Raw genomic sequence first — 23727 nt, forward strand, 5'->3', positions numbered from 1 at the left:
GGCAAAGGTTGGAAACTAGGCTGGTAAATGCTAAAACAGTAGCACTGCTTAAGATCAGTGCTGCCTTAAAGCAGAGTAGCTGCATTTTTACTTGCCTGTTTAGGAGACATAATCCCACAGGGAGCATTTCCCTGCCCTTTCTTCCACTCTACTTGGCAGGAAATAATGTTGGTTATATAAAACTCGATCAAAACACAGATAATTCAGATAAACACTATTGTTGCTTCTTGCCAGTTAGAACATTTATCTCTTAAATTCATTTTAGTCTTAATTGGATAAACAGCTGGATTTGAAGGAGGATATGAAGGAGCTTCTGGCTCCTTGGTTAGTAAATACAGAATATTCTCCAGTATCTCTTTCTGAAATGCAGAGTGAATATAAATATCTGTCTAGTAAACATGTCATCACTTGAGTGTGTAACTCCTGAGTGTTTCAGAGAATTGTTTCCTGGTGTGTGTAAAAAGACACACATGCATGGCTTAGTAGATGGGAGTAAGCCTCAGGTTGACTTGTGAGAGGGTTTCAGCTGCCTTTACCTTCCCAATTGGCCTCCATGGAAGTGCAAAACCCTATGTAGTCCTGGTGGCCTTCAGCCAAGGCTGGGAAATGTCTTCCAAGAAATGCACTACCCACTTGTCTCTTCTCCCACTCCAGTCAAAATGCTGCTGTTCTTCTGAGGCTGAACAATTGGGTATGGTAAATAAAACTGCAGGAATATTTACTCCATTGTTAGAGGGGCTCTGTTTTCCTATGATAAAGGTGACTTCTACAGTTGCAGCTGTTACAACCTAGTGCTGGAATTGATATGTCCTACGTAGTGATATGCTGGTACAAAACTTGCTTTCCATAAAAGACCTGTATCTGAAGAACAAATACACTTGGATAAGCTGTCCTGTAACTGTTTATAGTGTGCATCCAGTGTTCCTGCATTGTCATGGTACCAACATAAACTGGCAGTGAAGCCCAGGACTTAAATCCTGCCCCTTTTTCATCTGGATAGTGTCACTGCAGCTGGTGAAATGACTCATGTGAGCAAGGTGACTAAGACTTGGCCCTTGAATTTACATCCCTGCAGGGTAGCTTCGGTTACATAAGTTGCCTATGTAGACCTGTAAGCTGTAATCAAGTATTTAAATGAAAAGAGCTTAAAAGAGCAGTAAGATGCCAAATGCTTGGCAGTACTCTGAATAGTAGCTCAGCTTAATTGTACAAGTGGAAAGCATTATGCTGGAAAATGCCCTAGTTTCTCACTGCTCTCACAAAGCTCTGTAGGCTGAAGTAGCCTTGGCAGTTGGCTTTCTTACTCACAAGGAGATATGGATACTTGAACTAACTGCCTGAGCTGGGGTGAAATATATGCAGTGCCAAGCATGCTGAGCACAGTTAATTATGAGTATATCCCAACCATAAAGAGCTAAGAAAATCTGTCAGTGTTCTAGCGGGCTGCAGTGGAAGAGGAGTGCAAAAATTATACCTAATCTATTTTACTTATATTTTTCAGGTCAATAAGGCATTTACAAGAGGCTTCAGCAACAGATGGGAAAGGCAAGTATTTTTTTTCTGTTTTCTAAGAGAAACATAAGAGAATGCTAGAGTTTCAAACACATGATGCTGCCTTCAAGTACGTAAACTGAAACTGCAGATCTACGCTGTGTTATTGTCGCGCTGCTGCTTCTCCTCAGTGGGCTTATAGAAATGACTTTTGGAAAACAACCTTTTCCATGTATTGCTTTGGCTATCAGAACTCATGTGGAACTCATTCTCTGGAACTTGCAGAGCTCTTGGTGCTCAAGCTAGACAGGATGTCTAGAGCAAATCATCTTGACAGATTTGCCTTCTTTCCTCAGACTAGAGTGTTCAGAAGCAGAAGTAGGAATGAATTTCAGAGTTGCTGGCTATTAGTCAAGAGAGACCTCCTTATTTCACTTTCAGCAGAAATCTGTTCCTGCCAGAATAGAGGGAAACAAACCTCATTATGAAACAAACCATTAATTGGCATTCAGTGTAAGGCAGTTCCTGACTTGCCCATGTTTGTACAGCAGCTTAAAGGACTGCTTGTGTAAAGCAGAGGTTGTGTTTATTGTAGCAGTGAAAAATGAGATGATAGATGGAAAGCCAACCTAAATATGGTTTCTGTAGCCTGTGCCCTTCCTGCCTCATCTGCTCAGTTCTGAATTAGTTCCTCAGTTGGCTGCAGATGCAAGCCACAGAGCATAGCCTGGCTTCCTTGGAAGCAGGCAGCCATTTCAATATTCTGGCATTTGATGGCTTACTCTTCTTGAAAGCTTTATTTCTAGACAGTCCTTTGTTGGCAACATGTTTTCAACCAGGGTTCATCCCTTAACTCTTGCCTCTCCTTTTTGGAGATAGCCTCCTAGGTCTGGATACTTCTTCCAGCTGTTCCCTGGCTGCATTTCAGTGCAGATTGCCTCTGTGCTCTGGTAGGGGAAGTGTTAGCCTGGGTGCTGAACTCAGCTCTGTGCAGGCCACTGATTAGGTCTCTTCTTGCTGCTTGTTAAAATACTGTCTCAGCTTATTATTTTTTTTGAGACTCAAAGGTGGTAAAAACAATCATACGCTACCTCAAAATTAAGGGGGGGATATTGATCTCTAACAGAAACTAGTGTATGTGAGGTTAGGATTGATAATGGGACACAAATGTTTTTAGCAGCTTTCTTATCAGTTTGTTAATGTGGGTTCAGTGACATTCACTGATTAACTTGTTTTACCTTGTCCACTGACTGTATGTTCTGGAGTATTTGTGCTCTTATGGCTATAAAATCTGCTTAAACCTAGACACTCCTTGGAGTGGTCCCTTTCTCTGAACTGAGGGCTCGATCGTTGTGCCGTCGGTGATCACCCCGTGCCTACCTTGCACTTGACGGTTCTTATCACAAGGTGGTGCTATGGAGTTTGCTTAACTTGGAAACCTTATGGTAAGGTGGCCGGTATTAAGGATGCTTAGCATAAAGCCTGGACCTGTCTGCTGATCATCTGAATGGGTGGAATCCGGATCTGAGTGAACCCAAGCAATTCTGAAGGATGGGTTGTAGTGTAGAATGGAGGTAAAAGAAATCTGTGATCTGAGAAGAAGTGGTTGTGTGTTTCTAGCTCATCAGTGCTAGGCAGGATAACCCCAAGGACTGGTTTTAGTCTGTTTATCATGAATCTTGCTTGGGGATGACCTGCTGTTACCAGGCTTTACCTGCTGATGTTACCATTGGGCTGTACAGATCCTGTGAGCTGTGTGTTGAGAGGGGCTTAGCAGCTGTGCTGGGCTATGCTAATAATAAAAAACAGCTAAGGGAAAAAAATGTGAGGGAAAGCACTGCACAGGCTGGCAGCAGAGTATGGCCAGGACAGCCACAGTGCTGGGACTTGCTTGTGAAATAAACTGCAGTTGGAATATTTGGAGGCTGTTGATAGGAACCCATGGGGAGCAAGTGGATGGCAATGTGGTGCCAGAAGCAGAATGGTTAGCTGAAGTCATGCTGCTAGTGGGCCTGAGAAAACCAGAAGTGCTTTGGTTGTGCTGTAATAAGGTAAAATCACTTGTTAGGCTTATTAATGAATAGTCTTGACTAGAACTATGTGCTCTTAACTCTGTAGGCTTCCCTTGGGGTCCTGCCCTGTAGAGATGCTGCATACTGCCTTAGTTTCTCATGAAAAAATAGAACCAGTGCTAACTCTGATCACCAGCACTTCCTTTTGTCCACAGATAGTTTTCTCCTTAAGTGGGGAAAACTAGTGGATCTTTGTGTATGCAGCTAACAGCTTGCACTGCCTGTCCTGTGCACGGAGCTGCCTGCATCTTGTGCAGACAGGTCTGGTTAGACAGCCTGCTGCTTGCTAGGATTTATTGTCTGGTACTGCCTTAAAGGCTGCTGTCCCTGTTCTCTCACACAGACTTCATTAACTTACAGGGTGTCTTGGGGAATTGTATGCTATAAATTCAATAGCTGTTTTTCCCGGTGCTGAGTCTTCTGATGACCTTCTCACTGGCAAGAAAGACCTAAAGTAAATTATTTTTGCTTCCTTGTGTCTATTAGAACTAACAACTCTAGGACTTCATGGCTCAGTATTTTGGTGGCTGGCTGTCTTGTCCTCTTCTGGCTACTTTACAACCTGTTTATTAGATAGCACTCCCTTGGGTCAAGTGCAGCCATGACTGCAGTGTGACTAGACTAGAAATGAAGCTGAAGGCTGCTTGGATTGCTGGTCTTCTAGTCCTACAGCTGTGCTTACCAGAGGCCTTTGTGTTAGCAGTGAACAGTTATTAAAAAGGCTTGCTTTAAGTAGCAGTGATTTGGAGTCACCAGCTAATGCTCAGTTAAACTTGATGGGTTTTAGAAGATTTTTCTAAAGTGGGAAAGCTAGGGGAATGGATCTAAAGCCATAATTATCCAAGGAGACCTTATATGCACAGGATTGTGTCTCACTCATGAAGAGTAGGCATGGCACAGTGGTACAGCTGAGTTTGAACTGCCTGATTGTTTGCTTTTATCTCTTGAAGGTGATCTTTAAAGCAAAGTGTCTGACCTACACAGGGTTCGTATGCACAGCAGTGGGTGTAAACATCCCATTTGTAGAAGCTTTTTACTCCCCCTCTTTAAAATCCCCTCTTAGGACTTAAGCAGGTACCTAGCTGCAGCTCTTTGGTTTGTCTCTATCATCTTTCAGGTGGGAGCAGTGATCTCTGTCCACTTCTAGAACTGCTTTATAAATGTCCTGCAGACTTAAGGAAATCAGCAGCCTTGCAAACAGAGCTGGAATTGTCTGGGCTGGAAAGCTGCTCAACTGCTCTTAACTTTCAGGGGTGTTGTGGTTTGATCTGGAGAGCAGCTAAAACAGTCACTTCCTCCTTTACTCATTCCTGCCTTCTCAGTGGGATGGGGGAGAGAATATAAAAGGACAAAACTTGGGGGTTGAAGTAAAGAAAAGGACAGAAAAGGAAGATGATGATGATGATAAAAAAGTATACAGACAAGTGACACACAGCACAGTTGCTCACCACCTGGAGCTGATGTTCAGATAGTTCCCAAGCTGCCATGCTTCCTGATCACCACCTCCAATTATGTTGTCATGCCCTGTATACATGGCATGGAGTATCCCTGTGCTGGCTGGGGTCATCTGTTCTGGCCATGTCCCCTCTCAGTGCTTTGGGTGCCCCTTGCCTTCTCCTTGGCAGGCCAGTAGGAGAAGTTGAGAAGCCTTTGCTTGGCAACAACCAAAATATTAGCATGTTATCAACATTATTCTCATCCTAAATCCAAAACACAGCACTGCAGCAGCTGCTAGGAAGAGAACTAACTCTATCCCTGCCAAAACCAGGACAAGGCATGATGAGAAGTAGAAGAGAAGGAATATGTTGCAGTAATGTAATACATGTGCTTTTTATTTAAACTTGAAGTTCTTGGTCACTGGACCTCTCAGACCTCATAACTCACTCGTGTCATGTGTCATCTGTTGTTTGAGGGAGGGATGGAGGGCTGGAAGCACCACTGCAGTTTTTGTTCTGTTTGTAGCTCTGTGTATGTGGTGAGGGATGTGGAACTTGGTGCAGTCTGATCACGAACAGTTTGCTGTTTCCCCGAAGCACTGCAGCATGTCACAGTTGGCAGCAGAATTAGGGGAAATACAGCGCAGCGTGGAGCTCTCAGGCACCATTCCCTGTGTGCTGTGCAGTGGGAAAATGGTGATTAATGCCTCTGTGCTTGCCCCCATAGCAGGAAAAAACCACTTGCCATGTATAACATTTTTCTGCTTGTGTGCCATGAAAACACTGTGACCAGAGAGCCTGGTCCTGCACGGTGCTCAGCTGAGCTCAGCAGATGCTGGGGGCAATGGCTCTGTGGAGACCTGCACTAAAACACCTCTGCAGCTCCTCCAGTAAGGAGGAGGGGCTAACATGCTCTAGGCAGTACACAGGCATCTTGGCCCTTGAGATAAAGCTCAGTGATTTCAGTGTCAAGACCTCAATGGAGAATTGGGAAATGCAAATTGGGAAATGAAACAGGTCTGTGATGTTCTGGTGTAACACTTCCAGGCACCCTGGTGACTATCTGGGCTTGATGTAGCAATCGTGATGGAAATACATTGCTTGTTCTGTCTGTTAGCCATGTGGCACAAAAGCCTTTCACCAGGCTCAGAAGAAAGGCCAGTGCATTCCCAAATCTTCAAGATGACTAGAGTGTGCCCCCTTCTCATGTGATGCAGCTGCTCTGGCTGTGTGCTTGGCCCCTCTTGCTGGTACAGGAATGCTTTTAAGCAGGGTGCTGCTGTGAAGGTTATAGAGCCTCACTTCTCAGAGTTGCTTTTTGAGGTCTGGATCTACACATGTGCCCTGATTCCTGGGGCAGGCAGGGAACAGAAGCCCTTCCTTTACTATTTGGTGGTGACAGCTTGCATCTCATGCACCAGAGGTAGTGCTGCACACAGAGCATTACAGAAATACCCTCTGCTGTACATCACTGTGTTCACTCAAGGTGCATTGTGGTTTGCCCTTGCATACAGAATGGTCTGGACTTGAGCTTGCCTGTGCCCTCAGCTGCAGTCCTCTTTATTGCATACATACTCTGAAAAAGCTGGATTTATTAATCAAAAAGCTGTTATCTGATGGTGGGCAAGGCTGTAGTAGATGGTCTGACTTTGCTTTTTCATACCTTAAAGGCTGACTGGGCATGTGAAACTAGCACAGAGGGCAATCTGAAAAACACTGATTACCAAACTACTGTGGGGTGCTGTGTTTTGATCAGTGCAGATCAGGCTATTGCAAACAGGCTGCTGAAGTAAATGGTGATAGAGAAGGGAAACTGAGGGAAGTAAGGTATAGATGTCATTATAAACCTTTCTTGGCAGATGACTTTTATCTTTTTAATTATGCTATGAAAGAGGTAGAACACAAATATAAATTAATCTGTAAAACCTTTGGTAGAAAGTCTCTGCTATTCCCCCCTGTAGTTAAATACTGTTCCTTGAAAAATGGCTATCATGCTTGAAATGTAAATGTACCCAACCTTTGCTGCATGCTGAGATTGCTGTGTTATCACAGCTTTACAGGTTGGGGCTGCAAGTGATTCAAGTTGTAAGTGACAGCTGCTGGCCTTGCCTCTCTCCTTCCAGTGTCTGCACTGCCAGGCTGAGGTGGATCAAAGTCTTAAAGTGTCCAGCATAGCAAGACTCAAGTGTTAACTGCTTGGAGCGCATTCAGCCTGTGAAAAAGCAATTCACAGGCTGCTGATGCCAAGCAATGATGATTTTAGACTTTCTCCAGAACAGTATGTGCTGTAATTTTGAGCTGTTAAAAAAAAAAATAGGCAGAATTGTGTAGTTGTGCATTAATACTGACTTCTGTATCTGACAGTGGAGAGAAGTATTCCTGAAGTTGAGGTGGCCAGAGGAGGGGATGTAATTGTGATAAAGAAGCAAGCCAGCTTCCAGGGGTGGCTCTTCAATCTCTTTATTTGGTGGTGGTTGTCTTTTTATCTCCCTTTCCCCCTTTTCCATGCTCAGCCATATCTGGATGTACAAACCTGTGACTCTAGTATTGATTGTCATGATGAGTAGGTGAGTCCTTGAGCTGTGGCCTGTTGGCTGGGAGAGGTGGTGGTGTGACACTTGAGTTGGCAGGCAGGTCTTGAGCTTCACTACCCTTTCCTCCCATGCACTGCATGAGTCCAACAGAAATGAGTCTCCAGCTCAGTTGTTGACTGTAAAGTGCTGGTGGACCTGCAGTTTGAATCACAGCTGTTGAGTTGGTGTTCCTTTAACTACAAAGCCTGGTAATTCTCATGGCCTGTCACTGCACCAGTTGGTGGCAGCTCTTGAAGATGAATTTGTTGAGTTCAAAATAGATCCTTCTGTGTACCAACCGGTACGTGGTAAATCACAAGATCTTCATGGTCACACTTAATGTAACTCTCCTTTAAATAGGACAATGTTTCTTCTCTGCCTCACGATTTAATGAGCTTGTCCTGCATATTTACATGCTTTAATCTTTCTCCAAGTGTATTATGAAAAGCTTTTAATGTTAGGTTATCTGGTAGCACAGTAGACCCGTAAGAATCGATATGGTTTTGCTATTTATGTGTGGGAGATTAGCTTTTATGAGAGATAGAAATGAGGGAGAAGTAGCTAAACCTTGGGGCTGGCTTAGCTACCAAGGATTTCATTAGAGTCTTACTCCAGCAGTTCCAAGCCTTGCCATCTGTTGCCTAGTGAAATGCTCTGTGCTTCACTGCTGCTGCTTTACAGCTGCAAGTTTAGAGCCTGGGCATTGCTTGCTGAGTCCAGAACTGTATATTGCAAAGCAGATGCTATTCTGTGTTCTGTGTTGCTGTTCAATGTTCTGTGTTACACTGCAGTGCAGAAGGGAGGATCCTCCTGAAGCTCAGAGCTAGCATTCCTCTGGCATACTGTGCTGCTGTGAGGTTGCCCCACCAGCAGAGTCTTGCCCAAAGCCACCCCAGCCTGCCTGGTGTTTGGATGACTGCTGCACAGAAACCAACTTGGAGTTCCTTCACAAATCAGGCTTGCTTCTTTCCTCTTGAGCTCTGGCTCTGCTTTCTCTTCCTGATGTGCCCTGTGCTCTGTCAAAAGTTAAACATACCGTTTGGAAATGCGTGGAAGGTGCTAGCCAGCACTAAATCAAAACTCCTCTTAGCTTGGTTTTATCTTACCTGTCAGTCGGTTTATGTCTTGTGTTAGGTGCTGTTGGTAGAGCATGTCTGCTGGAGGAGGGTTTCTGTCAGTCTCGAGGTGCCCGTAAGCTTTCAGTGGTTCTCCGGAATACTAGAAGTAAGTTGGAAAGTGACTCTGTAGATGACACCAAGTTGTCTGTCTTCACTGCAGCTTGTGTAGTGGGAGCCTATGGCAGTTTATTTCCAGTGGTATGTTTGACATGGCCTTTCCATCAGAAAAGCTTCATTGGTTTTGTCACAGCAAGTGAAGGGTTTCTAGTCTGTGTTAAGCCTTTCTCTTCCTGATGTGTAATACCATGTTTTGCACTGTTGTGAACCTGGAAGAACTTAGGTGCAAATATCTGTAGCCTTTTATAAATCTGCTTTTTGCAGTGGGTGATATCTGTGAGGGAATGCTGGTGAACTTAAGCACCACGTGTTCCACTTCTACATCTGATTTAAAAAGGAAAAAAAAGGCTTGGGGGGAATACCAGTAAAAATGTGGCAGTATTTTCTAACTGGTAACTTGTGTTCATTGGCTCTAAATTGCATCTCTGTAGGCTGTCAGCATATCTTGGACTCTATGCCTCTCCTGCTGTCACAAAAGCACCAGGGGTCTGTATTTGTAATCCTGCTGCACCTCTAAAGTCTGACTCTCAAACCAGAGTTGACAGCTGTTCCATCTGTTGTTGACCTCAGCTCGTTCACATGAGTATCTGCTGTGTTCCTCGAGCTGATGCAATCTGTCCAGTAAACACAGGTTAGCCTTGGGCCTCAGCTTACACGGTTTGTGACTGAAACACATGCATTTGCTATGAGAACTATTGAATGTGACTACCTGTTTCACTTGTAAGCTACAGCTGAGCCACAGGTGATAGAGGATGCTGTGTAGATGTTAAAATATACCTGCTGGGGTTCAAGAACACACAGTAGTTCCCAGAGCTGGAGTTACCTCAGAGTTGCTCAGGTCAACTGAAGGCTCAGAGCAGGTGAGGAATAACCTAAACAGACAGGAACTTCCTAAGCAGCAATGTAAGTGATGTGGCCTGTAAGCAGGGGCGAGGTGACAGGACATAGTTGCCTATACACAAGGTAAGCATTGCATAGTGCATGCCTGTAGGGTTAAGTGTAAAAGGCATCTCAGAGTAGACTTTTCAAGAGAATTCACCCCAACCTAGGAGTTGTCCGGTGTACAGACGAGTCAGACTGGCACTACCTGGAGCATCCAAGATGTGGTGGGACAAATACTTCTAGTCTGGTATTGCCTGAGCCTAGCTTTGGTCACCTGCCTACTCTATAGGCAAGCATCGAATTAAACTGTCTCACTTAATGCTTTTCTGATGGACTTCTGTGTTCTCTTGACAGCTGCCATTAACCTAGCAAAGCTGAAGCTTTTCAGACATTACTATGTCATGGTAAGTAAAACACATGTATGAACCTGTACAGAGCACTTAGAAGCTTTTGGAAGCTGCTATAGCTGGTGGATGTGGTGATGTTCCTGGTTCTGTGGAAGTGCTGTACTCTGGCATCATCCTCAAAGCAACTGCCTTTTCCTAGTGGTTGCATCCTGTCTATCTTTAAATTGGTTCCAGCTATTTGTAACGCTTCCTAATTTCCTCTGGAGACAGCTTGAGCTGCCAGTTGAGTTGATGAGCTTGAATAACGTACTGTAAACTTGCTAAAAATTAAACTTGGGACCAAATGGTGCCTGGAGATGCACGTATGCAGCTTCTGATTAAGTCAGTGGGAGCCATGAGCATACCTCCCAAGAGAGCATAGCTTTCTTAATGACTTCCAACGGCCTCATTTGAGACTCTTAAGTGATGAGAGAAATAAATTACAGTTGTGGTTCTTCAAGTTCTACAAAATGCTAATACTTAAGGTATTTTCCTGCTGTGACTTGAATATGTCAGCAGTAGCTTGAGTCCTTTGGACGTTAACAAGCAGTAGAGCCCTCAGCCTGTATCTTCCATGCTTATCAAGGAGCATAATAAGGCAAATCTGACATGAGTTGGCTGGGAGCTGCTTGAGCTATATCTCTGGAAAAAGAGGGTCCATAGGGATGGTGCTATTGTTCTTATCATGATTTCTCCTTTTCCTTCCCAGATTGTGTGTTACATTTACTTCACACGGATCATTGCCATTCTCATAAAGATTGCTGTTCCGTTCCAGTGGAAATGGCTGTACCAGGTATTTGCCAGAAAAGAAAAATAGATCAGTTCCTTGATTATGTTTTTCTTTATTCTTTAGAAATAACTGCACCAAAAAAAACCCCAACCCATGAATTGTTCCTCATGTTGTAGTAGAACATCTCAAAGCACAGTGCTGTGCCCTGTCTCCTACTGATTTTTTATCACTGATGTGCCTAAGGAGGCAAGAATATATTTTTAGTTCTGTGTTTGTCCAGCAAGGCTGCTGGATTATACATGAGATGTCTGGAAGTAATTGCATTATTGATTTTTCGTCTTTCAATTTAAGAATGTCTGAAGGAAATTAATCAAGAACATACAAAGGAGGAGAGAAAAAAAAGCCAGGTTTGCCCTGTGTAATTGAGGCCCCAGGGAGCCAGTGGAATAGGCTTTCACTGTTCTATCTACAGTCTTTATTTGCCTAGTGATTTTTAAATACTTGGTTTCTTAACATATAATCCAAGTAACTGTGCAGGGAGTCTTTGGAATACATTAACTGTTGAAAACCAGACAACGTAGGGATGATTATTCCCCCCTCCTCGTTTAAAAGCCAAGTCTTGCTCTAGTTACTTAAAAGCACTGGAGTGATGGCTAGAACTGTAACGGTGTTTAAAGTGACAGGGAAAGCTGAAAGAACAAAGGACTTGACAGACTTTAGCCTGGGATTAGTATATTGCTTTGTTATTTCTGCTGTGGCATGTGCTGCTTGGCCATTAAATCTGGAACCTTGTGAATGAGGAGAAATGTTTTATGACTGTGAACTTCTGAACATGTTTGACCATGACAGGACTCAACTTCAATCTTAAAATTTCACTTGCAGCTGCTGGATGAGATGGCCACACTTGTGTTCTTTGTCCTCACTGGGTACAAGTTCCGTCCAGCATCAGACAACCCTTATCTACAGCTGTCTCAAAACGACGAGGATGACTTGGAGGTGGAAGCTGTGTAAGAACCCCTCCTCTCTCCCTTTTTTTTGGTGCTTCTTCACTTGATTTGAGAAAACTAATTATTTTAAAACCAGTTTACTTTAATCTCTCTAAATCCTGCTTTGAAAAAACTGAAGGTCTACCCACACATTTAAAGATGAGGTGTCCATGTGGTGTGTGTTAAACTAACAAAGAGATTTGTGATATATATATGTATATAAAACAGCCTCTGAGCTGGCTATTGCAGTAGTGTGGAAAAAGCTGGTAAAGCTTTTCATAGGGCAAAATGATGTGCAGAAAAAAGCCAAGTAAAACAGCTTCTGTGTTTAATCTGTGGTGCTGAACACCAGTGAGTCTTAGACATTGTCATTAATACTTCATAGTTAAACCTAAACAAATAACAAAAGCTCATTACCAATCTACACAATATAAATGAACATGGTGTAAGGTCACTTCTGCCTCGAAGCTCAGCTGGTAGCTTTGCAGAAGTTTATCTTCAGTAGCCCTGGGCTGAGGAAGTGTGTTTTTACTTATACTCTTCACTCTTCTATTGCTCTCTTCCCAACCATGAAGCACCACAAATGCAGTAGCACCTCAGTCTGGAGAAATTATCAAGTGGGGCTCAGCTCTAAGTCCCTGTTTTCTTTGCAGTGGTTTTCTGGAGACTTAGAGCAGTTTCTATTATAAATTAAGAAATGCCACTCATTTTCTAAGAAATTCAGCATGCTGAAAGTGTTGAATACAGCTATAATTGCTAAAGACTCTGTAGCCTTAATAGAAGCCAAGCTAACCTAATCTCTTTATGCATAATTGCAATTCGTGTACAGGCTCAGAAGCCTGTTCCTAAGAGTTTTTACTTAAAATCTGGCAAATCTTCTTTACCTGATCTTGAGTGAAACAACTCAACACTCCTCATTTTAATTTCAGGAGCAAAAATGTTAGAATGTGTTTGCCCTTGTAGACATTTAGGAAGAAATGGAGCTTGTTGGGAAATTGCTACAGGGAGCTTTGAGGTAGAATCCAGCCTGAAATGTTCTTCATAGAGTTTAATTTCTCAAATGTCTCTAGGAACAAAGATCTTTCCACATGCTTAGTTATTTTTGCTTTGGATCCATAAAATCTGTCGTTGCAAGCAGAATCCAACTAGTGGGTAGTAACCCTAAAAACACTCTCACTTAAAAGTGTCTAAATGGTTTATGTAAGAAGCTCATTTCTGTTTGGGAGCTGGTACATCACCATCCACCTTTGGAAGGCACCATCTGAAATGGAAGATGTGGTGGGATTAGTGACTGCAAAAAAAGAGCTTTATTCCTACAAGATTGCCCCTTAAGAGTAAATTCCAGCTTTGCATGACACACTCAATGAATTTTTACTTGAGTGGGGGTTTTTTTTAGGACTAATACAGCACCTTTCACATGTAGTAGGTTCAGTAAGTTGGAGAAGCTGCAAAACTTAAGTGAACCTGCCAGGAGAAAGTTTAATGACCTGATTTACATCTTGCCATAGTGAAATAGATGTTACTGGAAACAGGAGGATCAGAATTCCCTCTGAGAATTCCTAGTAAGGCATTTTGCTCTTTGCCTTGGGAATTTCTATTGTTGCTCTGTGTGGGTTTGTTCCCCTTAGTCTTGCTTGAGTTTTTCTCATCTGATTCACCAGAAGTTTTTGTCCTTGGCAGGATATAATCTGTAGGAGATTCTTGTTCTTCCTTCACCAGCTGAAGTAAAGTTTGCACACTTCTGAAAATCATGGTATATAGATATATATATATATATTCATTCTGTGACAAGTGAAGCCCTGCAGTGAAAGTGGATCAGATTCCTTGTTCACTTAGTTTTGCTGGTCCTATTTTTGATTTTTTTAATAAATACTAAATGTTGTTTCTGTGGGGGGAAATACCAAGGCAAGTGACTAAGTCCCTGACAGCATCCTGACTAACCATTGTATGAGTGTGTTTTGTCTTTCATGTGATAAATACACTCTTGCCTTCAGAGGCTGTGGCAGAAGTTAAAAGTCTTCAAACTTCATGGTGATATTCTGTATCTTCTTGCCAGGTTTTATGGTTGTTTTTCTCTCCCTGAGGGTTTCTGTTGAAGTCAGGCTCTTTAAAATGCTTGCTACAGAAGCATTCAGTTTCTTTAGACTCAACACTTTGAGCCAAGGGAGGGGGAGAGCTGTGAGGTCACCAAGCCTGTTTTCCAGGCTTGCTTGTCTTCCAGCAAAAAATGGGATGTTTTAAGTGCAGCTTACTGGCTTCTGCCTGTTTAATTGCAGTGCAAAGTAGACAGAGCTCGGTCTGACAGTAAATGTAAATATTGTTAAGGACAGTGTGGAAATCTGCAAAGTTTCAAGAAAAAGCCAAAGGCTTGGTGCCTGCAACAGAAGCACCATAAGGCACAAGTCCCCCTCTAAATTACTTTAACTCAAAAATAAACCAAATTGAGAACAGCAAAGGTAACTTCTACTAAGTCTTTTTGACTAATGTGCCTCTATCTTGGGAGAGATCACCCACAAATATTACAGAACTCTTTCTTTGGTTATAGCAGGCTCCACAGAATCCCTCCTGGTTGAGAGGAGAGTGGCTAAACCTGGACTAAGGACCAGTCTGTTCTTTCACAAGTAGAGTCAATAGCCATTCATCACCAGCAAAGCAGCTTTCTGTGTATTCTGTGCTGGGCAGCCTCTTGAGCCCGTTACGTGGGCTTGTCACTGACAGTTTGTTGAAGGACCCTGCTTGAGAAGGTGCAGCCACACTTGGCAGACAGAGTTGTCAGGTTTCCAGTCCTAATGCCCTATCTAGGGCACGGACACTAAAGTATGAGCAGTATGGTAAGTGGTGTGGGGTGAAGAAGGGGGAAAGGAAGCAGTTTGGGAGTTCTGCAGTCTTGCAGGAAGCTATTTCATGAGCTCAGGAAGTTGCCTTTGAATGTTGGGTACCAAGTGTTCCTCTACAGATCTTGGTCAGGAGTGGTGTTGTACGTGCATGTGGGGCCAAGGTATTTCCAGTGGAGGAGGGACTACAGGAAAAGCCATTAATGGTTTTGTTCTCAATTCAGTAAATCCATCTTGCTGAGTGCATGGAGACTGACTTTGTTTATCCTTAACACCCAAAACAGCCTCAACATAGTGAGCTGTTGTGGTAACACTGACCTACCTTGGGATCTGGACTTTCTCAGTGTATTGTGAGGCAACCTATTGTGTGCTGAGTCTTGAAGACCTGGCTGTTTTTCTCTGCTTTCTCTTAGGTTATGCTTCATGGCAGGCTGATTCATGATGCTCTCCCCTAGAAGTGATTTCTTCACCTAACACATCTTTTCCCTGCAGAGATCAGCTCTTTTGCTCAATGGCTGATCCAGCTTCACTGCAGTTTGCAATAGCTTATAAATGCTGCCAGTATTGCAGTGGTTTCTTGTTGGAACTTTAAACCAAAAACAGGAGACATGACAGCTGAGACCCACCCCTCTGGAGGGCTGAAAATGCTTCTGAATGTTTAGCCATCTCTTGATACCTTGGATACGATGTGGGGGAGGAAGAAGTGGATGAAATTTCTGCAGCATGTTCCACTGCAGTGGAGTGCTGAGGGAACTCCTGTTGTGACAGGTATCCCTCTGATGGCCACAAACTTTCTGAAAAGAAATGTCATGAGATGGATTTGTTGCATTTTAGCTACTGCTAGCTTGTGGGTTAGAAATGCAGCCTGGCAAACTGCAGGTGAAGAATACTTACTTGCAGTATTGTAGGTCAGAGCTGAAGTCTTGAGACTGTTCAGAGGACTAAAGTGAGAAGGGTATCTTAGTATCTTAGTACTGAAACCCCATATTTTACTTTTCCTCCGTGAAAGGGAATTGTTCCCTCTTGGCTATAACCTCTGATTACTTCTGACATCATGTTGATGTCTAATGGGTTTGTAACTGTATTGAAGGGCAGTGCTGAAGTCTAGACTGTGTGCCAGGTGGGATCTTACTAGTTGAGAGTCAAGTGTTAGGACTATTTTGGTGTAGTATGTCTTCTGCTGCCTTGCTGTGTCAGTGGCTGCCTTCTGGTTTGTAGGCTGCTGTAATCTTCAGCCCATCCCTGAAGAATTGATGTAGCCCCTTATTTAGTCATTCCAGAGCTTATTACTTCTGAGGAGTAAACTCTGTGGCTGTCTTGCTGCATGTCCCATATTTTTCAGACCATTACTTTGATTTGCCAGAATCTTTCTGCATTCTAGTCCCATTCTCAAATATGTGGCTCTTAGTCTTCTGCAGATTTAATCATTAAGTTCTCTATTCCATTACCCAGGCAATTACTGAAAATATTGAGTAGAAGTGAACCCAGGACAGACCTCACTGGAACCATGCTCAATGTTCTTTTATTTTTGACAGGAAACCATTAAGTACACCTCAATACATGCTTTTCCAATTAGTTATGCATCTACTTTGGTTTTGTCCAGCTCACATTTCCCCAGATTTTTTTCCTGTGTGACTGAGAGAACCTTTGTCAACAGGGAGAACTTAGGAGATCTACATGTTCCTGTGCTGATAAACTTGATGTGATTTCTTCCAGGCAAGCATTTACTAATTCCACATTTCTCCTGGAAGCAACCTGCTTACTTTACTTCCAGTAATCTTTTTTTCTTTAATTCCAATAGGGAATAAAGTTACTATTTAATCTGTAGTGATCTTCCCCTTTCCCAGTTCCCTTAAAGACAAGTTCATCTAGGCCTGTTCTCAAGTGTCTGAGCTGCTGGCAGTGGCAGCGCTGCCGCTGTTAGAGAGTTGCTGGGCACACTGGTGTGAGTGCATTAGATACAATACAGATTTAAGCACATTACCAGAAGAGTATATCTGAAGATTACTACTTCTCTAGGGTGTTCCTGTGAATATGTAGTTAGGTAGTCTGATCAAATAAAGTATTCTGACATGGTAAACAGCAGGTGAAAGCACAGAAAGCCCAACAGCAGCATCTTTGAACAGGACTGTTTTATGTATGCTTCCAGGCATCCCTTGTGAGTGCTTTGAGCTATTGGCACTCTTACTTTCAGCATCCAAAATAACCTTTGTAGCACATCTGGGGGGGGGGGAAATACCTGTGTGGAATGAGAATAGAATTGTGCTGAAGAGTAACACAAATGTCTTGTGCATGGGAACAGCCTGGTTTGCGTAGTGCCAGAGGGAGCTGCTGGGCTGAAGAGGCTGTTGGATAATTGAGGTGGATCTGAGAGGAGTGGGGCTCTTCTGGCTACATAAACAGTTCAGTCTGCCTCGTGTTTGAATGGTATTATGAGGTCAGATTGCCATGACAAATCCAGGCTGGGATGACATAGAAAGGATGTGGTTTATTCTGGTTTAGCTGTTCACTGAGTATTTTTGCTATTAACAGGAGTTGGTGTGCATTGAGCTGAGTTTCATTTGGAGTACTGTCCACTGTATGCATTTGTGTATTATTTCATACCTACTAAAAGCTTTGCAAATGCAGAAGAAAGTCTTCAAGGCACAGACGGGTGCTTAGCTGTAGAGCAAAATGCCTTTTAAGCAAGCTGCTCAAACTTCAGCAAATAAACCCCTCATTTAACTGTTAAACCACCCCTGCTGTCACCTTTCAAGTGTGAGCAAGTATTATTTGCTGTTTAATGACAGACAGGAAGGTCCTTGAGACTCAAGGACTGTGGTCTTGCTCCCAGCATCCATCAGTGTTGTGTCCAAGGTGATACCTTGTCTGCAGCTGGGTAGCAGTAGGAGAGACACCATCAAGACTGCTAGGTCTTGAAGAGACACTCCAGGAGTGTTACTTGGTATGTGCAGGAAACCAAGTGTGTGGGGGTTATCGGTGTAAAGGATGTTACAGTTGTAGTTCTGTTCTCTGATGTTCTCCCTTCTCTTCCAGGGTGACGACTTCTGGAGTAATGGAGGGCATGAAGAAGGTCAAGAAAGTGGTGAACGGTTCAGCAGAGCTGCGGGGCGAGTGGGAAAGCACGGCCTGATGGACTGGACTAAGGCAGCACTTTCAGAGAAACTTTTTTAATTTATTAATATTACTCTCAGTGGAAAGGGAGCAACTAGCACTTCCCTACACTGAAGCTGCAGAGTGGGGTGTGTCTAGGGGGGAGCAAAGCAGTGCAGAAATATAACTATTCCTTTGGTCATAAGAAAATGGGATCTCCTGGTACCTGCAAGGACCGTGAAGCTTTCCTAGGGATTTTGGGTAGCTTATTCTTTTTTTTTTTTTTTCCCCCTTACTGGATTGGTTAGGTTTTCTGAATTGTTTGCAGTTGCCTTCTCCAGAATGTGTAATACTAATGTGAAGAGAGACCTTTAGTGTGTATGTAAAGTATATATTTTATATAAGCGCGTATATGTACACACTTGCTATGTAACGTGTATGCTGGGAGTTACAGTGTGGCAGAAGGTGGGGAAAGAAGATAAAAGATGTAAGTATTCTTTTTCTTTTCTGTTTTTTATAAACCATCCTTTTGGCTTGGACAAAAACATTGCCAAACGAATAGGAACAACTGCAGTTATTTGAGATACTAAATGGGGTATTGGATCAGATTAATTCTGCCACTGCTCACATCAGTGGGAAACTTGGTAAGGGTCTTCTTGCCTTATCCAGGTGGGTATCCAGTGTGTCAGGCTTTAAAACGTGTTGCAGTGAGTGATTTCTCTCCATTAAAAGCTCTAGGCCATAGTGCACTAACTGTTAACATCATTTCTCCACTGTTCATGTAGTTGCTCTTGATTCACACCCACCTGACAAGAAGTACACGAGAAGTGTAAGGCTGATGCTTGCTTCTTAGGGGCCTGCCGTGCTACCTTAAACATCTCATTTGAAGCTGTACCCAGAGCACTTTGATCTGCTTTATAGGATATTTTAAAAGACACTCCTTTCTGGCACAAAATAAACAGTGCTGGAATCTCCAGTGGAAGTGTGTCTAGCAGCTGTACTGCAGCAAAAACCTCTGGCTCACTGTTATCCTGAGTTGCCTGGCCTCACTGGGTGGCTACTTGTACCTCTGTGGCTATGTGTAGGATTAATGATACTGCTGTTTGAGGTGGGCTGGACTGGTCAGAATGGTTAACTGCAGCTTCCAGTCCAAAACAGTTTGTGTCAGAAAAGATTATGAACAGAATGCTCTATGCAGGGGAATGTAGAAGTCTTAGCTACTAGCTGCAAGCTTGTAGTGGAATCTTTAGAGACCTGTTACAAATGACACGTCCGTTTTATCTGTTGTACTCTACTATCTTTAGTAAGGTAAGCTGGTGCCCGTAGCTGTAGTAGTAAGGCATAGCAAATAATTGTTAATTTGGGGGAGGATGGAAGTGGTTTGCTGATGTAATGAGGATAAGATTTAAGAAAAATAAATCAAGTATAACTCGCTGACCCGCTGAAGCCTTAATATTCCTGTAGAGACGGTGACATATGGTGCTGTCGAGCAAAGTGCTTCTGTCAGGGTGACAGGGAGACACCATCACAGAGCCTTGGGTGTGCCAGCATCTCTTCCAAACTCCCTTAGGGATTGCTCTTTTGACTGAAGGGGCTACGTCTCTGGGGCATAACTGATTAGAGGACCATTTTATCATGGAATCATAGAATGCTTTGGGTTGGAAGGGACCTCAGAGATCACCTAGTTCTACCCCCTGCCTTTAGAAGGGCGATCTTCTCTGGAACCTTGAACCACTTCATCATTGTTGAAGAGGGGTTGTAGAGCTCTTAAATGAGCAGAGTCTGTACCAAGGTGTGCTCTGTGAATAGCAGCATTGTTGTCTTTGGCTGCTGCTGCTTTTCCCAGGTATTGGTTTGATGGAAATGGTGGCAATGGATCTGCCTGCTTTGATACCTGGAACTGGTTTCTCTTCAGATAAAGCACAAGAGTATCCCACTTCTCTGGGCACAGAGTCCTCTTCTGTGTTTTCCTCCACAGCTGTAACTGCACAGTATGGCAGCAGTGATGGTTTTACTTTTGCTGTTACTATTTTACAAAGATACGGTTTTAGTGAAAGCAGAGAGGTCGAAGGAATTAGGCTGTTAGGTGACTTGGGAGACTTCTGTGTCTTCTGAATGAGGAAATTAGTAGCTGAGGTATGAGAAATAGGACTATAAACAAACCTAGGCAGTCTCTACTGAAATAAAATACCTGAAAAAACTCATCTTCTCTTTGAGCTGTTACCCTGTCCCAGTGGAAATGTCACTGTCTGCATCCAGAAGGCTAGAACAGGCTGGAAACTTTACTCAGAGTAGTGCACTGGAGACTGGAAGTCTGGCACTGAAGTACATAAAGGTTAAGGGTTTGCTATCAGGAACAGAAGTGCAATGCCAGTGTTAATCTTAAAACCTCTTCATACAATTTGCAAATGAAGTTCTGATGGGTGTGGTGTTTCACCCAAAAGCCATGGGGCTGTGCTGGGATCCCAGGGTGGGCTGAGCTGGTTCTAAACAGCCTTGTGTTCCATACCTCAGCAGAGCCACCAATCTGGTGAGTGCTTTTACCTTAGTCTCAGGTTTCTTCTTTATATGCCCTTTTTTGCTAAAGCTGTGCATGGTGTAGGTGTATCTGCCAAGTTCCTGGCCTGCTAGCCAAAGGCAAAAAAAAAAAAAAAGGGTGACTTCTTTTTGTCTTGACACAGGAGGCCAAGTATTTTTAGAAGAGCTGTTTCACAGTTCAGACCTGAGCTTCAGCACTTGGCTCTACAGTCAACTTCAGCCAGCACTTGATGCAGGATGCTAACCAGCAGTAACCAGTCAGAACTAAGAATCAGTACAGAAAATGAACGTGGAATGTTTGAGTCCAAAACCCGTGGTGGAAGGTTCTTACTGCAGCTGTTTCCAAAGTGAATTTCCACGTTTTTCTGGTGGAATTCCTTGGCTGTGATTCTCATGCAGCACAATGTGTGCTGCACCCCAGAGCATCAGAGGGAGGGCTACTCCCCCTTCCTCCCCAGGCGAGCCCACAGCTGCATGACTGGCAAGTGCATGGCTGTTGCTAGTAAAGAGCAGCAGCCTGGAGCTCAGTGGGCAGGACAGTGGCAGTGCTTGCCTTTCAGGTGCCTGTCTGGTAGGAAGCTCTGTCTTTCACAGGGAGGGAAAATAGAAAAGCTGCAGTGGCTTGCAGAGTGTTTTGGGATGCAGCCTCACTCTCCTGACTCTGCCTTTTACTGGAGTGAGCAGTTAAACCCATCACCCTGCGAATACGTTGTGGTGTGATGATGGGAGTCCTGGGCAGTTCAGAACAAACAGTTTTGAGTGCATTCACACACGTTGCTGCACTGGAGTTACTGCAGAGAGGAAGTGAGATTGGTTCAGTCTTCAGTTGCAATGTGGGTTATGCCCCAATAAATCCCTGTTGACAACATGCAAACGCCACTGATGCACTCCTGTCCTGCTGCAACCACTCAGCAAGCTGTCTTCCAAGGAAACCTCCTTGCAGTGCGACTGCCAGACTCTTGCATTCTTCAGGCTTGAAAATGTTTTCCTTGATGGTTCATCAAGAGATGAGCTGAAAGAAAGCAAGACATAATGGGGTCATCTGGAACACTGCTGCCGCTCGCTCCCAACGTCGCGGTTCGAGTTGAAGAAGCCACATGCTGTCCTATTAAGATGCTCTTTCATGTTGTCATCTAACTCAGCCTGTCATGATCAGTGCGGTGCATTGTTCAGTGTTTCTCTCCAGCTGAGTGCCCTGTTCCTGGATTTCCATGCTGGCATTACCCTGGGAGCATGTTGTAAAGATTTGCTGCATTGCAGTATTTTGTCTTGGAGCTAGTAATGTGGAAGACTTTTTTTTTTAAACCTAAGTGGACTCTCTCTAGCACAAGAGTACATCTGCCATGTATCCCTAAGCCCAGTAACACCCCCCTGGCCATGAAAAGGCATGTCCTAATCACTCCAGCGTGCACAGTTGGCAAAAGTCTGATGGAAGATTTTACTGTTAGGTCTTTCTTACCTTACAGCATGTTCTTCCTAGAGAAATGCAGTCTGGCCAGGGGCAAATTCACAAGGAAGGGTTGTGGGGTTTTTTGTAGTCTGCTTGAAAACTGCCCAGCTGCAATGCTGTTTGGGTGGTAGCACAGGTACTGAAGGCAAGGAATTCCTTCCTCCTGCTTGGTGTCCTTCAGTTTGACCTATTGTGACAGCTTGCATGCTACTGTTACTTTAAAGCAAATGTGTTTTCTTGATTCTCTGTTATGATCTCTGCTTCAATCACAAAATATTTCCCCATTTTTCACCTTTGTAAAAAAAGAGCCTGGAGCTGTGGTCTGCAGGGGGTGGAAGGTATGGTGATACCCAAAACATAACAGGACTTACACTGTCTAAAGCCTGTGACCTCATGTGTAACTTCAGAAACCCAAATGCTTAATGAAATCTGAGGTGGTGCTGCCCACAGCACTTGACCGGTGTTTCTTTGTGTTCCCTGGGGTTGATTTGCTGGAAAACGTTGTTCTAAATTGGATTAATCTGGTTTTTCTCATAGCTGCTGGGTACGATGCTGTTTGGGGCTTATTAATCACTTTTACTTAGCTATACTGGCAAGCTGTGTATTTTCCTCCTTGTAGTTTCTCACTTGGATATAGCAGTGATCCTAAAAGAACCACACAGGATATGTACTTGCAAGTGGCTGGAAAAGGATTTAAGAAAAATCCTGAGGTACTTGTATGGAAAATGATGGCACTGGGAGAAAGTGGTTGAGAAAAGTGTCTCCTTGTCGGTTGTCTGGCTCAAGAACCCATTTATGTTTTGACTGCAGCAATCCTGTAGAAAGGACAACTCTTAATAAATATTTCCCTGTGGGATTTCACTCAGTGTTCTGCTCTCTGTGTAATAAAGTAGAGCCCAACCTCTGCTTTATTGGAAACACTTTGTCTTGTAGCAAGGGTGCTGAAGCACCGGGCTGCTCCCTGGTCTGTCAAAACAGAGTATGGGTCTAAGTAGCTTCCCTTTCCCTTTAGTAACTATTAATAATTAATTCTAGATCCTCTTGTGTCATTAAGCAGCTTTAGGGCACCTTGTACAATGCAGCTCTGAATTTATTTAGTAAATGACCTCCAAAAGAGCTGAAAGACTTTCCTGTACAGCAAGGTCCAGTTCCAGGGTGGTTGGTGACATGTGAAGATCCTGCTCCTCAGTTCATGTTCCGATGGGTAAAGGCAATTTTTCAGTATTTTTTTAAACTTTATTAAAAGACCACCAGCCACTACTTGAAGAGAAGCCAGGCAGCTACACCTCAGCCTGGGCTGTGTAACTTGGTTTCCCTGCTGCGATTCACCCAGGGGGTGATTTGGGACATAGAGATTTATATCTTCCTGAGATGTTGGGCTGTAACTATGGGTTTTGAGTGCTGCAAAATAGGCTTGGCAGGGAGGAAGAGGACAAAATATTTGTGAAATGCTCTTCCTAATAATTCCCTGTCCCTCAAAACATACATCCTTCATCATAAAATGTAGCCTGTAGTTCTCATCCTACAGCAGAGGGTTAATGCCAGAAATAGCCTGTGTTCTGTACCCTGCAACTCCCAAACAGCCCGTTCTGCCTTGCCTGAAGCCTTTGGGTGGGTGGTGTTTTACCAGAGAACTAAACTATAAAAAGCCCATGGGGTCCTGGGCTTGTGAATACCCTGCTCCAGACTAAACCCAACTTCATGTGCTGAAGGTATGGGGTAGCTGTTGTGCTGGGGCACCCTGTAACTGTGTCATGTGGGTGGTTCCTGGGTGTTAGGGTTTCTCCAACCTGAACATCCTCTCTTTTTTTCTGGCTATTATGTAGCTGGCCTTAAAACATCTCTTAAAGTGAGAGCAGCTGAATTCATCCCTGCTGTAAGGGATGCAGTGGAGGCAACTGCATGGGACCAGACTGTGATGAATAGGGGAGGGGGGTGTAGGGCAGGTCTAAATTGGGGGAAGGTTCACTTCAGCTTGAGACTGAGTGCGTGTTATGTGGGGGAAAAAAAAAAACCCCAAA

The 23727-nt window shown here is 43.7% G+C and overlaps 1 protein-coding gene across 1 annotated transcript in view; it reads left to right on the plus strand.

The window, feature by feature from the left end:
- Positions 1-19155, plus strand: part of GPR107 (G protein-coupled receptor 107) — a gene marked incomplete at its 5' end in the record, with an annotated part of 34583 nt that extends 15428 nt beyond the window's left edge. Inside the window, 5 exons of the mRNA XM_084272719.1 lie at positions 1502-1545; positions 10044-10093; positions 10785-10868; positions 11688-11812; positions 17662-19155. Of these exons, the coding sequence (XP_084128845.1) occupies positions 1502-1545; positions 10044-10093; positions 10785-10868; positions 11688-11812; positions 17662-17758 (400 nt within the window). The 3' untranslated portion in view covers positions 17759-19155. The remainder of the gene's footprint in view (positions 1-1501; positions 1546-10043; positions 10094-10784; positions 10869-11687; positions 11813-17661) is intronic.
- Positions 19156-23727: the final 4572 nt, after the last annotated feature.

This window comes from Gallinula chloropus (genome assembly GCF_964237585.1).
Source record: "Gallinula chloropus genome assembly, chromosome: 18".
In the NCBI taxonomy this organism is placed as follows: Eukaryota; Metazoa; Chordata; class Aves; order Gruiformes; family Rallidae; genus Gallinula; species Gallinula chloropus.